Below are 16,286 nucleotides of genomic sequence, written 5' to 3'. Positions count from 1 at the left end.
CTGCTAGGTGGGCAGGAGCTTGAGTTGAAGACGGGAGCTCACCCTGTCGTGCGGCACTCGGGTCTCGAATGTCGGCTGTCAGCTTTCCAGCTGACAAGCTCAGCGTCTTTAACCGCTGTGCCTTCGTATCCCCTGGCAGAAGGGCATCCTGGGGAAAATACCAGCCAGGCCAGCAGATTTCTTTTCACGAAGACAAAAGTGCTTTGCTTTGCAGCAACCAGCTTTTCCCTGACTCTTTTTAAATGAAAAGGAAGATTGGCAGAACATCCGGACAGGTTTCTGCTGCCCCACAGCTCCGGGGCCCCTTTCCCCACCTACACAGCCCCAAACCTCCCTTTGGGGGGAAGGGAGACGAGGGAAGAGGAACTCAAATTCGGTCTCCATGGCTGGTGGGTGGGTTGCTTTCTACTTACCTGGACTTCACCGGGAATAACCAGAGTCTCTTCTCTTCCCCAAACACCTGCTGGAAGTTTCTGACGAAGCCGAGGTTGAATCCGTTTTTATCAGGGCCGCCGGAGAACACGGGAGCCGAGAAGGCCTCTGCAGCAAAATAGAAGGCTGTCTCAGGCGCTGGAAAGCGGAACCTGATAAGAGAGGATTTTTCGGGGCTGCGCCTGCTAGAAATCAGCTGACACCTCAAACCATCCTGCGTTTTCAGCACAGGGAAGGCTATAGCAAGCAAAACAGAATCTGAACCGGTGTTTTCACAATCTCGTGTTTTAAGATGTCAAACAGGCTTTCCTGCGGAAGATAAGGAGGATCATAGAACACCAGATTTGGAAGAGACTTTGAAGGTCTTCTAGTCCAACCCCCTGCTTGAGCATTTCAAACAAATGGTTGTCCAGTCTCTTGTTGAAAGCCTCCAGTGATGGGGCACCCACAACTTCTGAATGCAGCCTGTTCCATTGATACTAATAAAGGAGAATATTTGTAGGTTGATATGAGGATGATCCAAAAGGTCTTAAGTTGTCCCACTGTAATAAAAAATTGGTAATGCCTTTTCATAAACAAAAATATCAGTGGAATAAGATCAAGAACCGATGAATTAAGGAGGAGTTTCTGACCAGTGCTTCTTGACCTTAACAACTTTAAGCAGCACCGGGGAATTCTGGGAGTTGAAGTCCCCACATCTTAAAAGTTGTTGAGATTGAGAAACTCGGTTCTGGACTGTGAGAGCTCTTCATCAGTGGGACCGCTGGCCTCCTGGATTCATGGAGGCTCCATCACTGGAGGGTTTCATGTCTTTGGATTCTTGGCTGGGCTAAAAGACCCTCCAAATCCCTTCTGACCCAATGATTCTATGAACAACCAACAAATATAAAGCAAAAAACATGTGAATAAGGATTCCGGGATCCCAGAATGGGGAACGGGAGCCATTCTTGGATTCTGGAATGCGTATCAATCAGTTTGGTCGGCCAAAATGGGCTGGTGCAAGTCTGCCTTGCCCACAGCTTTCTTCTCGATGGGGAACGCCTTACCTAGAGTCGATCTGTTTTGACTGACGAGCCAGCAGTGGTAGCCAAAGAGGAACAACAGGCTGACCAAAAACATGACTGCCACAAAAAGAAGAAAGAGGACATGGAACCTGGAATGGCCACTGGTTGGCTCCATCTGCAAAGAAAAGCAAAAGAAAATAAAAGGAGAGATCCGGAGAGGGTCAAAAGAGCAGGCATGTTCTACTGCAACGCTCTGTACATGGGGCTCCCCTTGAAGGGCACCCGGAGGCTCCAACTGGTCCAGAATGCGGCCGCGCGGGTAGTCACGGGAGCTACCTGGCGCTCCCATATAACACCTCTCCTGTGTGAGCTGCACTGGCTCCCAGTGGTCTTCCGGGTGCGCTTCAAGGTGTTGGTTATCACCTTTAAAGCGCTCCATGGCCTAGGACCTAGTTATCTTCGAGACCGCCTGCTGCTACCGATGACCTCCCATCGACCTGTGCGCTCCCACAGAGAGGGCCTCCTCGGGGTGCCATCATCCAAGCAATGTAGACTGGTGGCCCCCAGGGGAAGGGCCTTCTCTGTGGGGGCACCTGCCCTCTGGAATCAGGTGCCCCCAGAGATAAGGAGAATCCAAGACCTCCGTGCCTTCCGCCATGCCCTTAAAACTTTCTTTTTCCAGCAAGCCAGGCTGGCCTAATACTTTTTAAATGTTTTAATTGGTTTTTTTTACTGTTTTTAATTATGGGGCCAAATCTATATATATATCTTTTAATGGTATTTTAATATTTGTAGTCTATGTTTTTACGTGGCTGTACACTGCCCTGAGTCCTTAGGGAGAAGGGCGGTATACAAATTCAAAAATAAATAAATAAATAAATAAATGTTCTTTTTTTTTTTTTTGCAGGTCTGGCTTCGGCAGAGCTTGGAGGACCAGGGAATGCCCCTCCCAGTCATAAGGGACCAACAGGAGGGAATCTGTTGCCCTCCAGTTGTGGCTGAATGACATCCCCCTGCCTTCCTCCCTGACGGTCTTTGGTTAAGGCTGCTGGGAGTTAGAGAGTTCTGCGGCAATGGTTGGGGGGGGGGCGTTTTTAGAATACAGGTAGTCCTCAACTTTCAACAGTTCATTTAGTGACCCTTCAAAATTACAATGGCACTGAAAAAAGGGACAGGACTATTTTTCTCACTTATGACCGTTGCATCATTCCCAGAGTCACATGATCAAAATTAGGATGCTTGGCAACTGGCATGTACTTATGACAGTTGCTGCGTCCCGGGGTCACATAATCCTCTTTTGTGATCTTCTGACAACCAAAATGAACAGGGAAGCCACATTCACTTAACAACCACGTTCCTAACTTAACAAGTGTCTCATCTAGCAACAGAAATGTTGAGCTCAATTGTGATCCTAAGCTGAAAGCTACCCGTACTACTTCTCAACCTTAGGAAATTTAAGATGCGTGGACTTCAACTCCCAGAAATCCCCAGCATAGAGACCCTGAAGCCCTGACCACAAAGCAGCTGAGGGCAGGACAAGAAACAACGTATGGAAACTTATCAAAAGAGAAGCAACCTAGAACTGAGGAGAAATTTCTTGACAGAGAAAACAATCAATCAGTGGAACGACTTGCCTCCAGAAATTGTGGGTGCTCTAACACTGGAAGTTTTTTTTAGAAGAGATAGAACAACCATTTGTCTGAAATGGTATAGGGAACCCTACACCTGCCTAAGCAGGGAGTTGGACTAGAAGACCTCCAAAGTCCCTTCCAGCTCTGTTATACCAATCCTGACTACAAGACAAAACAGCTGAACGAGAGGGGAATATGATCCATTATATATTTTAATGATAAATAAAAAGGAAACTAGCTTGAAGTAGAAATGAATTTCCCCAGTTCTGAAAGATTAGGATTGTAGTAATCCCTTGCACAATGTTCGGAAAGGGGGAGTTCCCGCTCTTTCTGGTTTTGACCCCAGAAGATTTCAGACTCCAATGACATCCAGAAAGGAAGCAGTAACCAGGTCCCCCAACTTACTGTCCAGAATTTGATGAAATACTTGAAGACTGTCGTTGCAATAAACGTGCAGTACAACAGAGAATAGGCTAAAAACAGTAGGAAGAACTTGTAGTTAGAAAAGCCGATGCAGTTGTTCACCCTGGAGGAAAAAAGAGACAAAAATAAGAAGGAAGGTGGAATCAAAATACATTTGGAGAAAAGATGCTATGAAAAGCAAAAGCAGCAACAAGCACCCTCGTTTCTCTGATGCAGCCAAATGCCAACGCCCAGCTCACAGAAGAGTCCCTGCATGGACTATGTCCATGGGCACAGTCCCAGCCCACCTAATGCCCTCCCTCCCTCCAGCACCCTCCCAGGTGTACCTGCCTCTTCCAGCCTCTCCCAGAAGCAGATAGACACTGACTTCAGATCAAGGCTTAAACTGCCCTCCAAACTCTTGGATATGGTTCTACCACATAGCTCCCAGCGACCGGTAAGATCCCACAGAGTTGGTCTCCTCTGTGTCCCGTCAGCTAAACAATGCTGGCTGGCGGGCCCACGGGGGAGGGCCTTCTCTGTGGCTGTCCCGGCTCTCTGGAACCAGTTACCTCCTGAGGTCCGGACCATCCCCACCCTACTGGCCTTCTGGAAAGCGGTGAAGACCTGGCTCCTCCAGCAGGCCTGGGGCCATTGATCTCGCTCTTGCGATCTTGTGAGATCCAGCCATGAATGGTGTGAATGGGTTTTAATGTTTTAATTTTTAAATGTTTTTATAATTTTTTTTAAAATACATTGTAAGCCACTCCAGAGTCTCCAGAGAAAGGCGGCATATAAATTGAATGAATGAATGAATGAATGAATGAATGAATGAATGAATGAATAAATAAATAAATAAATAAATAAATAAATAAATAAATAAATGGTGCCCAGGGCTTGACCGATCCTCTCTAGAGTGTCCAGCTAATATACAAGTGTTTCAATTTTTTTTCTTCATGTCCCTTCTTCGTTAAGATCTGCTTTTCTCCTTCCAGTAATTTGTAAATATTCATTTCATTTCATGGTACATACTAGCCTTCATCGAGTAATTCTTGCTGCATCTTTAATCTAGTCATTCATAGAAAATAAACTATATCTGCATATATAACTACATTTTTTCTTATTGTAACTATCTCCAACTTGGAAAGCATTTGAAATGCCTAAATCAGTATTTTTCAACCTTAGCAACTTTTAAGATGTGTGGACTTCTAACTCCCAGAATTCCCCAGCCAGCCTTACTGTTGCAGTTCACACATTTTAAAGTTGCCAAGGTCGACAAACACTGCTTTAGAGTCATAACTTTCTGCAAGGCTCCAGGTTATGAACAATATTTGAGAGGCAGATCTTGCTTTGCTCTATGCAAAATCCCTCAAGTTCAAACTTATTGGGAGACATTCTGGGCCTCCATTTTTGTGGAGAGTAAGGTCAAAGAAATAAAAACCAGGTAGTTGGAACACACCTGGCACGATTGCATGGTTCCATTTATTATGCATTTGTGGATTTCCCCCAAAATATATTGGGGGGAATATAGCAAGATAAGGAGAACCTGTACCAAAGAGAGGTAAAATGAGAATTCCTGTTAATAGAATATGAAATTCTGAATCTCCTTCCCAGATTTGGGATGGACAAACATTAATAATGCACTTTTATACTTGAGATATAACATCCAGTCCTTCTTTCTGAGTAGCAGAAACGGAAAGTGTAAACCCACCAATGTGATACTCCGTTTTCTTTTGGCAGGTCGTTCAAAAGCACAAATGGCTTGGGTCAACATTTCTCAAGCCAATGAGGAAAGGATGCAAGGTGTTGCATCAAGAATGCCATTTCATGGCATCTTTTTGCACGCTTCTATGCATAACAATTTTGGGGTTGTGCGTTGTTTCGCATGAATGTTTATTGGAGTAGCTGAACCAAAGTTGGAGTTCTGAATTTTAAGCAGTGTTGGTGGAATAAGCCAATCAATTTCAGAAATTGATACACCTGTCTGTCCCTGAAACACTTTAATGTGTATATGGTGGATTAACGAAATGGTCCTCAAAAGTCCTTACCATGGGCAATGATGGTCCATTTTTAACACGCACCTATTAAAAAAAGAGAAAAATGTCAGGAACCACACAAGAGGGAAAAGAAGCAAAACCCACAGACTTTGTTCTCTTCTAGATTACTCATAAACCAGGATTCTGCTTGTTTTTTTTAAAAAGGTGATGTCATTTATTGCTAAAATTTTCAGGTTGCAATTTCATTTCCCAGGAAGTCTCTTTGGTCATGATGCCCCCTTGTGAGGCTTTCTGTTATTGCATGTACAACACAGGACACGGTTGCGGTATCTTATGTCTCGATTATCCTTTGAAAAAGGGATTCCGTGTTTGCTACCAGCAGTTGAATGAATAAGGTAGTTTGCTTAGATTTAAAGCCATGCAGAAAATTGCTCTGGCATCAGGCAAAGATTGCTGGCAGTCAAGATATAAACTTCATTTACCCATATAGTAGGGCTGTATTGATATTATCCTTCCCATCTTCTCTACTACCTTCTCCTATCTACCCTTATGATATGTTGTATATTATGATTAATGATTATACCTATGAACTATGATACATGACCTATCACTTTGTTGTTGGTATGTACATTAAGATCTTATGCACTGGAGACAAATTCCTCGTGTGTCCAATCACACTTCGCCAATAAAGAATATTCTATTCCTATTCCTATTCCTATTCTAGTCTAGTCTAGTCTTAGTTGTCAACTTGCAAAGCTTTCAAGTTGCCATGAGCAGGAGGGAGAGAGAACTGATGGAGCTGATTGATTTCCCTAACTAAAATTACATTCCACAGATGCTTTTCTACCGCAATCAGTAGGAGAGTTTTGGGTTTCACAGCCAGCCAAAGTGGTTAATTGGAGAATGTGATTTATGACATGGCCAGGGAGGAGGGGAGAGACAGGGTCATAGGGGAACGTAAATGTATGTAGGATTTGTTCTAATTGCATCTGAATATTGCCGAAATGGGGCTCCTAATAAGTGACTGTATTTCTTTTGAAGTTTGGCTCATGGCTCATGAATTAATTAGGGCACTAGTCTAGTCTAGTCTAGTCTAGTGAAGGGATAATCACCGATACCCTCTCAATAACCTACAGATAAAAACAAACAACCACAAAAATTCTATGCAATGCCAAACTCACCCATCTTCTTTTTAAACTGAGAGTTGCCACCTTCAGCTCAAAGTCAGCCTGGAGATTTTGCTCTCACCAACAAGTATATACTTCTATCTCTACCTGAACCTCTCTGCCAGAAGGAACACAACTAAAAAGAAGGCGCTGGACAAAAACAATGCAGTGATCATAACTGAAATTATGTACCTGCAAAAGCAGACGCCCTTGTTTATAAAATCACAAAGGATGATGAGGCAGGATGAACAGGGAAGGGAAAAGGGAAAATGGCCCTTTGGGTGTTACCAGGGGATCAGTTTCATCAGGGAACACCACCTTTTCCTAAGCAAAAGCCTGTCATTAGGCTAATTTTTCAAAGAGAGTCAACCCTGCCTGCAGTCCTTCGAACTCTACCATTTCTCCTGTGTTTCTCAGCACAACAATCCTACCACAATTCACAGCTAATGATTGGGTTAGGGTGAGATGGGGGAATCTGCCTTCTGACTGGCAAACCCAGCAGGATAATCTCGTAACAGTCTTCTTTGTCCTCAAAGGGGGTCAGTTTCCAACCTTTTCTCACTCAGTATTTTGACTAAGACCCAGAAGGTCTTCTGGAAATGAGAGGCAGGAGCAGACTCTAAGCTAGAGACATGAATGATGGTGGGAGATCGGGTGGAGAGATACTGCTTGGAGAACCCACAGATAAAAGGGAGCAGAGCCCACAGCTACATAATGGATGGGAGAACAGGCTCAGGAAGGACCCTCCTTATCTTAACAGACTACAGGTAGTTCAATTTAGGACCACAATTGAGCCCAAAATTTATGTTGTTAAGTGAGAAATTTGCTAAGTGAGTTTTGCCCCATTTTACGACCTTTCTTGCCACATTTGTGAAGTGAATTGCTGCAGTTAAATTAGTAATATGATTGTTAAGTGAATCTGGCTTCCCCACTGACTTTGCTTGTCAGAAGGTTGCAAAAGGGGATCCCATCACCCTGAGATACTGCAACCGTCATAAATATGAGTCAGTCATCAAACATCTGAATGTAAAGCACGTGACCATAGGGAGGCTACAACGGTCATTAAGTGTGAAAATGGTTATAAGTCATCAGCACCGTTGTAACTTCAAATGGTCATTAAATGAACTGTTGTTAAGTGGAGGACTGCCCGTATAAAAATAACAGCAGGAGAATTGTACTTTCAGGCTTGCAAGATTCTGTTAATGCAGCTGCACAATAAAGTAGAATTAGCTTTTCTGTCCGTATTTCCTGTCTGCTCCACCTGGCAAGGCTGGCAGCAGACATTACAGATTAAGAGAGTTGGAAGGGACCTTGGAGGTCATCTAGTCCAACCCCCCCGCCCCACCCCCCGCCAAGCAGGAGCCCCTACACCATTTCTGACAGATTAGGAGGATCAAACTGGTGAATCTGGCAGCGGAGATCAGCTATGGTATACGGGAGCTCCCGGGATACTTGCGGCCTAAGGCCTTCTTTGTACACATTCCTCATCTGCCACAGCAACCGGCATTTTGCTCCTGGGAAAGAACAAACTGCTTCCTATTTCAGGGAAATGAAACCAAGCCTGTAATTTGGCAACCCTTGCAAGATGGCATGTCATAACTTTGCACCCGGGCTAACGTCAGCTAACAAGTCCAGGCATAACCCAGCCAGTGATCGTGTTTTGCCTGCCCTCTTGCAAACAAGCTCTGCTTTCCAGTCAGTGCCAAAGTCAGATCCAAATCTCCAACGGCTGGAGAAAAGCTACTGTTTCATTGGTCCAATGCATTTCATTATAAACAGACTGTCCAACTGTACCTTTTAACCCTGAAAAGCCTGCAAGGTAAAAATAACATTGGAATGTTCACCCAGAACATCGGAATGTTCTTCCCTTCCCTTCTCTCTCTCTCTATTCTTTCTTTTTATTTTAAGTCTTCTTCCTTGAATTATATGAAAATTTAAAAAGTTAACTTAGCAATACATGGCATTAATTATTTCTTACAGCCAAAATCAATTTTTCATGCATTTCTTTTTACCTCTTTTATCTTTCTTTTTTGTACTTATTTTTTTTTTTTTAATACCCTGATTTCCCCCAAAATAAGACATCCCCTGATAATAACCCCAATCGGGCTTTTGAGCGCATGGAACTAAGGCCAAGTACTTATTTCAGGGTTCAAAAAAAATGTAAGAAAGGGTCTTATTTTCGGGGAAACACAGTACTTTCCTCTCTCTGAGTTTAGTTTATATTTGCTTTCACTATTCTCATTAAAATCTTCAGCGTGTGTGTGCACATAGGTTCTCATCTTCAAAGCGCTCCATGGCTTAGGGCCCGGTTATTTACGAGACCACCTTCTGCCACCGATAACCTCCCACCGGCCAATACGCCCCCACAGAGAGGGCCTCCTCAGGGTGCCATCGGTCAGGCAATGTCGGCTGGCGACCCCCCCGGGGAAGAACCTTCTCTGTGGGGGCACCCGCCCTCTGGAATGAGCTACCCCCAGGAATACGACTAATCCTGGACCTCCGTACCTTCCGCCGGGCCCTGAAGACTTTTTTATTTCAGCAAGCCGGGCTGGGTTAAAAATCTTTTAATTGCTGAATTTTATGGGTAAGGGGTTTTAAATTGGGGGAAGCCAATATAAATTTAATTTTGTTTTTATAGTATTTTAATGTTTATATTGTATGTTTTTTAATTTTGGCTGTTCACCGCCCCACGTCCTTCGGGAGAGGGGGAGGTATAAAAATTTTAAAAATAAATAAATAAATAAATAGGTAAGTAGGTGGGGAGAGAGAGAGATATGATAGAAATGGATGGATGGATGGATGGATGAGAGAGCGAGAGATGAGAGAGGGAGGGAGGGACAGACAGATACACAGACAGAGGACAGGAGTGGGTCTCTGGGGGTGGGGTGGAAACTGGTATATGTCAAGTTGTACAATCAAGAGTAAGAGCACTTAGACTTATATACTGCTTCACAGTGCTTTCCAGCCTTCTCTAAGCGGTTTACAGAGTCAGCCTCTTGTCCCCAACAATCTGGATCCTCAGTTTAATGACCTCAGAAGGATGGAAGGCTGAGTCAACCTTGAGCCTGGTGAGATTCGAACTGCCGAATTGCAGTCAGCCGGCAGTCAGCCGAAGTAGCCTGCAGTACTGCACTCGAACCACTGCGCCACCATGGGTAAAGCAAGCAAAATTATTTCTTTTTATGCGTGCAGTCAACAACATTCCTGCGTAATTGTTGAGCTAACCTTCAAGCCGCATTGCTGATGGATGAAAAGAGTAAACTTACACAGCGCAAACCGAGCAATGGTGACAACGGTCAGGTTTGATGAGCTGACATCTGTCACAGAATCGAATGGCTGGAAAGAACACGACAAAAACGCCCCTAGTTAATCATTAGCACGAGTGCAAATTCTGTGTTACAAACTTGTTACTAGAAGGACCAAGGCACGTTTCTCAACCTTGGTAATTTTAAGATGTGTGAACTTCGACTCCCAGAATTCCCAGCCAGCATTGGGAATTCTGGGAGTTGAAGTCCATACATGTTAAAGTCGCCAACTTTGAGAAACGTGAGATCAAGGCACGATTTGAGGGCTACTTTGAAGATAGGTGGTGCCTTATATAAAACGAGGGAAGCTATATTTTTTAGGTGGCTGAATGCTGCAGGAGAAATTATGACACAGACACACATGCTTCACTCAGGCTGAGCTGATGACTTTATGGACAGTGTCATTTCTTGACAACAGAAGTTATTTAACGCTTCCTTTTTCTAGGATGCTTGGTCAATTTCCTATATCGGAGTGGGTCCAATTCCTCCAGCTTTTTTGGTAAAGCTTCTCAGGGGGTCCTACCATATTTTTTTATGTGAACTGAGCTTTTCTCAATCTTGCGCCCTCCAGGTATATTTTGGCTTACAGCTTCCAGAATTACTAGGCAGAAGGGACAATTTCCCCAGATCTGAATTCACCCCACCTCGAGTTTTACAATTCCAACCGGCATCTAGAAATCAGAGTGTAAATTTTAGCTAGGGTGAAAATGATAAAAGCAGCCAGGGAAAAGCTTGTCATGATGTCACTAGGCCTGCATTTTGATTTTAAGAGCTGGAATGAATGAATGCCTTATCGGTCCTTTGCCTTTAATACAAAAGCCAAACATTTGGTCATTGCTGATTTTGATGATGCTCTTTGTCACCCCAAACGCTCTCCAAAAGGGGGGTGTCAGTATGGGTTGCTGCATAGGGGGGCTTTGCCCAAGCCGTCTTAGAAACTCACCGCCATTCCCTGTCCTTGTGCAAACTGGCAACTTCCGTGCCATCTCTGCGAGGATCTGCCTTTGACCCTCTGGGCTTTCTTCATCCTCATAGCGCTCCTTGTCAGCATATGACATGTGGAACTGGAAGTAGAAGGAAAAGAGTGAAACACACACGGTTGTAGAACAGAGGTGGGGACCTATGGCCCCTATATGACCTGTGGACTTCAACCCCCAGAATTCCTGAGCCTTCCGGGAGAAGGCGGAAGCTGCCTTTGAAGTGACCATTCTGAAAACATCTTGCTTGAACCTGATTGGTCATGGGGGGAATCAGCAGTGGGAGGCAGTTAAGGGACAGAAAAGTTGAACTGAGGGATTTTGGCCCGCGATTCTCAAGTTCTGGCTGTGAACTACTGCTATATACTTGACTTGGGGTGAAATGCTCCCAGTTTGGACCAGATCAGGCAATCCGGTAGCAATTGTGGCAGGTGGTTCGGAGAACCGGTAGCGACGGTGGCACGAGGCTCCGCCCACTCGGGTATTGTTACTTCCTGCTTTTAAAAGGTTAAAAAAAGGCTCTGACGATCGCGCGCCACAGCTGTGATCGTCAGGGACTTTTTTTTAACCTTTTAAAAGCATTTTTTTACAACCTATTAGCCCGAATAGGTTGTAAAAAAATGCTTTAAAAAAGTAAAAAAAAAAAGTTGGCCACGCCCACCCAGTCACATTACCCCCCACACACGCCAAGCCACACCCACAGAACCGGTAGTAACAAATTTTACGTTTCACCACTGAGTTGACTTCTAATTTTTCTCAACAAATGGAACCAAGGATCGTTACTACTTAGAGGTTTAAGTGGTGGCAGGCCTGACATTAGGAACGGAGCTGCCCAGAGACACAGATGTGCTTTGTGTGTCCAAAAAAGAAGCCACCTTCCATCATTGACAGGCAACACCAGGCAACCTAATAAATGCAGATTTAATGTCAGTTCAGAAGAGTGAGTAGGATCACAGTCAACGTCTCTGCCCATTTCCCTCCGCTAGAATCTCCTGAAGGCCAATGACAGCCTTTTCCCCTTGGTTACCAAGATGGCTGATTTCACAATTAAACTATTGCAAAACCTGACCAAGCCATTCCGATTATTTCTGCCCTCCCACCAGCTCTAGTGGTGGGGGAGATTTCACGGACTTCTTATTCACAGAGACTTTGCCCTTGTGGATCCAGGCAGTAGAAACTCTTGCTCGTGTCCTCATATGGTGCCTTTTCTATGTTGCCCCAAGACCTGCTCTGATCACCCCAAGAATTTCCAAATATAAGAATGTTGTTTATACTTTTTTAAGGGATGATAACCCCACACTTGTATCAGATGGCCAAATATCTGCATTAAGTAATACAGTTGCACAGAATTTTTAATTATATTTTTTTATAGTCCTATTATTTTTTTCCCTTCCTCAATAACAAATTGCTGTGTTAAACTATTTCTCTTTTTTACTGTATTCTTTTTATTGTGAAGTAGAGATATTTAATTTATCTCAGGCTCTAGCACCCCATGCTTTACACAATGGTACTTTGGTACTCAACTGCTTTGAAACTCATCAAATTTGGTATTCAACACATTTTGACATGAGAATTTTGTCCCGGTACTCATCGTTTGTTTGATACTCAACACATAAGCTAGAACTTGTCAGTGTTGGCTGCCTTCTGACTCACTACATTATTCCTTATGGGAAAAATCTGTTTGGTACTCATCGTTTTTGGAACTCATCGCACCTCCCAGAATCAATTAATGAGGAGTACCGAGATACCACTGTAATTGTAGCTGTCCCCAAACTGATCCACTTGCTTTCTGACCATGAAGGCAGACCTAAAGTTATGATGAGACGGCCTATTTAGATTATTCTTGAAGGTGAGCACGCCACTTCTGTTTTACCTTTCTGTATTTCAGCCTTCTCCAGGCTATATTCTCTCCAGACATATGAACCAACTTTAATTCTGGGAGTTGAAGGCCATGCATCCAGAAGGCATCCAGGTTAGGAAGACTGGTTAGTTTCTTTATAAAATTCCAGAGTTTTACCTTTTTGTCCGGTTGCAGTGGAGGAGTAAATATAGACTTCCAATACGTCCATATGAAGAATATGAAGATGATATGGAATACAGTGAGGTAGGCCGCTAAAGAAGAAAAAGAAAAGTATTAACCAAGGAAGTAGAAATGCTCCTTTTGCTGCTAATCCTTTAATAGTATCCTTGACTTTCACAGTAGACAACATAAACCTCTCTCAAAGTGCCTCTATGCTTAAGACTGGGGGGAATCAACATGGAGTCTGGATTTATTTATTTATTTAAATTTATACGCCCCCCCCCCCCCGGTCTTGTGTTTCGAAGGACCTCTAGTTAAGGCCTCAGGCTGGACAAGGGGAGACCATGAGTTCTAATCCTACCCAAGGCCCCAAACCAGCTGGGCTAGTCACTTTCTCTCAGCCCAACACAGGAGGCTAAGGAAAACCATTTCCGAGAAAACCTTGCCAAGAAAACAGCAGAGACTTGTGCAGGCAATCTCCAAGATTCAGACACGATTGAACAGAAGAAGAAAAAATGCTTATGATAGGAAGTGAGACGCTTCAGGAAAAAAAAACGGTCATCCCACGAGAAAGCAAGATACATTTCTCCCTACATTATGAGTGTTGACTTCTTCAGCAGTCAACATTCATTTTTGTATCCTCAGGAATACAAAAAGGAAATGATATAGTTTGAGACCCCTTTCAAACACAAGCTACTGGGGTAGAGGGAAGGGGAGGACATGGATTTCATCAAGAAAGGGACTATGGAGGAAAGGAATCTAACCCCTTCCCAAGCCCAGAACTGCTAAGAATGTAACCTAAATGGGGAGCTGATGTTTATGGTAAGACACCCAGAGCTACCCTGTAGTAAGATGGGTAGCCAATACATTAAACAGAGCAAAACAAAACAATAAATAAATAAATAATCCATCAATCAATCACTCAAACTAAGCAAGCAATTCGAAACTGGATCCCCAAGGCCCAGATTCTCCCTTGCATGTCCCCTTAATTAGTTGAGTGCAACTTAGATTCTCCTACATCCATCCATGACTTCCAAGGCCTTCTGTTAAGCAGGCGGCCTGGGGACACTTTGCATTTCCATGAGCCTCAACCACACTTCTGGTGGAAAACTCCCATCAATGAGTCCTTTCTATCTCTGTCTATGGTGGGATAATCATACTGGATTATCATTGTAGGTGGCTGCAAAGCAATCTAGAGCAGAATGAAGTATAAAGATCAGATATAATAAATATCCACGTACCTTTTTCTACAGAGTTTGTCAGAGTCACTGAAAAAGAAAGGAAGGACATCTTCAAATGACATATCAAGGATTCCACAAAGAAATATGCTTGCAATTATGCATATGCTGACCATGTGTCTGAAATTAATTTTTACTTTATGGGCCATAAATCATTGTATTATTAATACTACTGCACCGATACTCACTTATCCACTTGATTTATTACCCTTATAACTGAAAGACCCAAAGAATCAAGAACGACATGTGGAGTTACTAATTACTTTGTTATTGTTGGCCTACGGACAGAAACTTGCCAGACTAAAGCAAGATTCTTTTTCAACAAGTTCATTCATGGAAAGGATGAGAGCTTTGTGGAGAATTCAAGCTGTGGATCTGGAGCTGGTTGCTGATCCGCTGTAGATTTATTAAAACCTTCCTTGGAAGTTCTACTCTACTCTTCCACTTCTTCGACTTTCATGAATGAAGTTAAGACCTTCTCTCTTTTCCATCTGAATTGGATGATTTTAAAAGATTACATCTGTTGATTTAATTAGCTACCATACTTGGTATATGATATTAATAAATAAGAATAGCAGTAATTATAGATTTATTTATTGGTTCGATTTATATGCCGCTCTTCTCCGGAGACTCAGGGCGGCTTACAATGTATTAAGCAATAGCCTTCATACTTTTGTATATACCTGCTTAGTAGGTTTTCCCTACAGGTTCTGTGGGCGTGGGTTGGTGGGCGTGGCAGGGGAAGGATATTGCAAAATCTTCATTCCCACTCCACACCAGGGGAAGGATACTGTAAAATCTCCATTCCCACTCCACACCAGGGGAAGGATACTGCAAAATCTCCATTCCCACCCTACTCCGGGGGAAGGATACTGCAAAATCCCCATTCCCTACCCACTCCTGGGAGAAGGATATTGCAAAATCTCCATTCCCACCCACTCTGGGGCCAGCCAGAGATGGTATTTGCCGGTTCTCCAAACTACTCAACATTTCCGCTACTGGTTCTCCAGAACCTGTTAGAACCTGCTGGATTTCACCCTTGATTCACCCCTGTCCACATCTAGTTGGACTAAGCATCCATTCATTCCAAGAGTGCTTATCTTTCGAGATAAAAGAAGGGAAGGCCAGAATACACATCTGGGGATGGCAGCCAGAAATCTTTTCTGCTGTGTCACAGCTGCTGTACTGCCAAAATCACATGCCATGCTCAATCAAAGCTGCTTTTCAGGTCCTACTCTCCTCAAAAGAAGGTGGCTTCATTCTGAGCACATACACAGTTAACAAGCAAAATGGCTTTATCCTTCTTCTAAACTGGAAAAGAAGAAAGCATTGTACATTTACAACAAAAAAAAAAGTTTTCTGCAGGTTCTTTCATGGTGGATTTGGTCACATTCTATCCTCACAATAAGTAGGAGTTGAGAAGAAGGATCCCCAAGGACTAAGGAGAGTATTAAAACAGAATAGTGGCCAACATCTTTAAGAACTTGAGTGCCAGTATAATGAGGTTCTTTTTGAAGGAAAGGGCAGAAATACGTCAATGATGATTCTCAAACTTTACCTCAGAGGTCTTCAAACTTGGCAGCTTTAAGACTTGTGGACTTCAACGCCCAGAATTCTCCAGCCAGCTATGCTGGCTGGAGAATTCTGGGAGTTGAAGTCCACAAGTCTTAAAGCTGCCAAGTTTGAAGACCTCTGCTTTACCTGAATAATCACAGGGCATCATGAAACACACCCAGTCAGACCATACATCTGTGCATTGCTCAATACACGGCTATGCAGATGACTCAAATTTGAACCAGTCACCCAGGAAGGCTGCTGTGAAAAATGATGGAAAGCACCACGAATGGCTGAATGACAGGAGTTGGTGATTAATCCTATCAGCCCACCTCTTCTTTATTTCCAAATAAAGAAAATAATGGAGTAGCAGGCATGGTTCACGTAGAAAAAAAATGAACTGGATGCAAAGAAGCAGCCAAAAGAAAAACAAATGCGATGAGGAAGGAAGCACTGAGCTCCACCTGCCTAATTGAGATTCAGGAGATGGTTGGGAAAACAACAGCCACCTGCAAATGCCTCAGTTTTGGGAAGTAAGCAGCTTGCTCTTTGGTTCAGAG

The 16,286-nt window shown here is 43.5% G+C and overlaps 1 protein-coding gene across 2 annotated transcripts in view; it reads right to left on the bottom strand.

The window, feature by feature from the left end:
* Positions 1–16,286, bottom strand: part of ZDHHC15 (zDHHC palmitoyltransferase 15) — a 34,384-nt gene that overhangs the window by 10,461 nt on the left and 7,637 nt on the right. For both annotated transcript variants that reach the window (XM_034435121.3, XM_034435122.3), the window contains exons 2-9: positions 14,176–14,202; positions 12,932–13,026; positions 10,881–11,001; positions 9,899–9,968; positions 5,518–5,550; positions 3,473–3,593; positions 1,479–1,611; positions 414–540 (exon numbers count right to left, since the gene is read on the bottom strand). In XM_034435121.3, the coding sequence (XP_034291012.2) occupies positions 414–540; positions 1,479–1,611; positions 3,473–3,593; positions 5,518–5,550; positions 9,899–9,968; positions 10,881–11,001; positions 12,932–13,026; positions 14,176–14,202 (727 nt within the window). The remainder of the gene's footprint in view (positions 1–413; positions 541–1,478; positions 1,612–3,472; positions 3,594–5,517; positions 5,551–9,898; positions 9,969–10,880; positions 11,002–12,931; positions 13,027–14,175; positions 14,203–16,286) is intronic.

Source organism: Pantherophis guttatus, chromosome 12, assembly GCF_059756535.1.
Source record: "Pantherophis guttatus breed Tessera chromosome 12, ASM5975653v1, whole genome shotgun sequence".
NCBI lineage: Eukaryota > Metazoa > Chordata > Lepidosauria > Squamata > Colubridae > Pantherophis > Pantherophis guttatus.
This window is presented reverse-complemented; position numbering and strand designations above follow the sequence as displayed.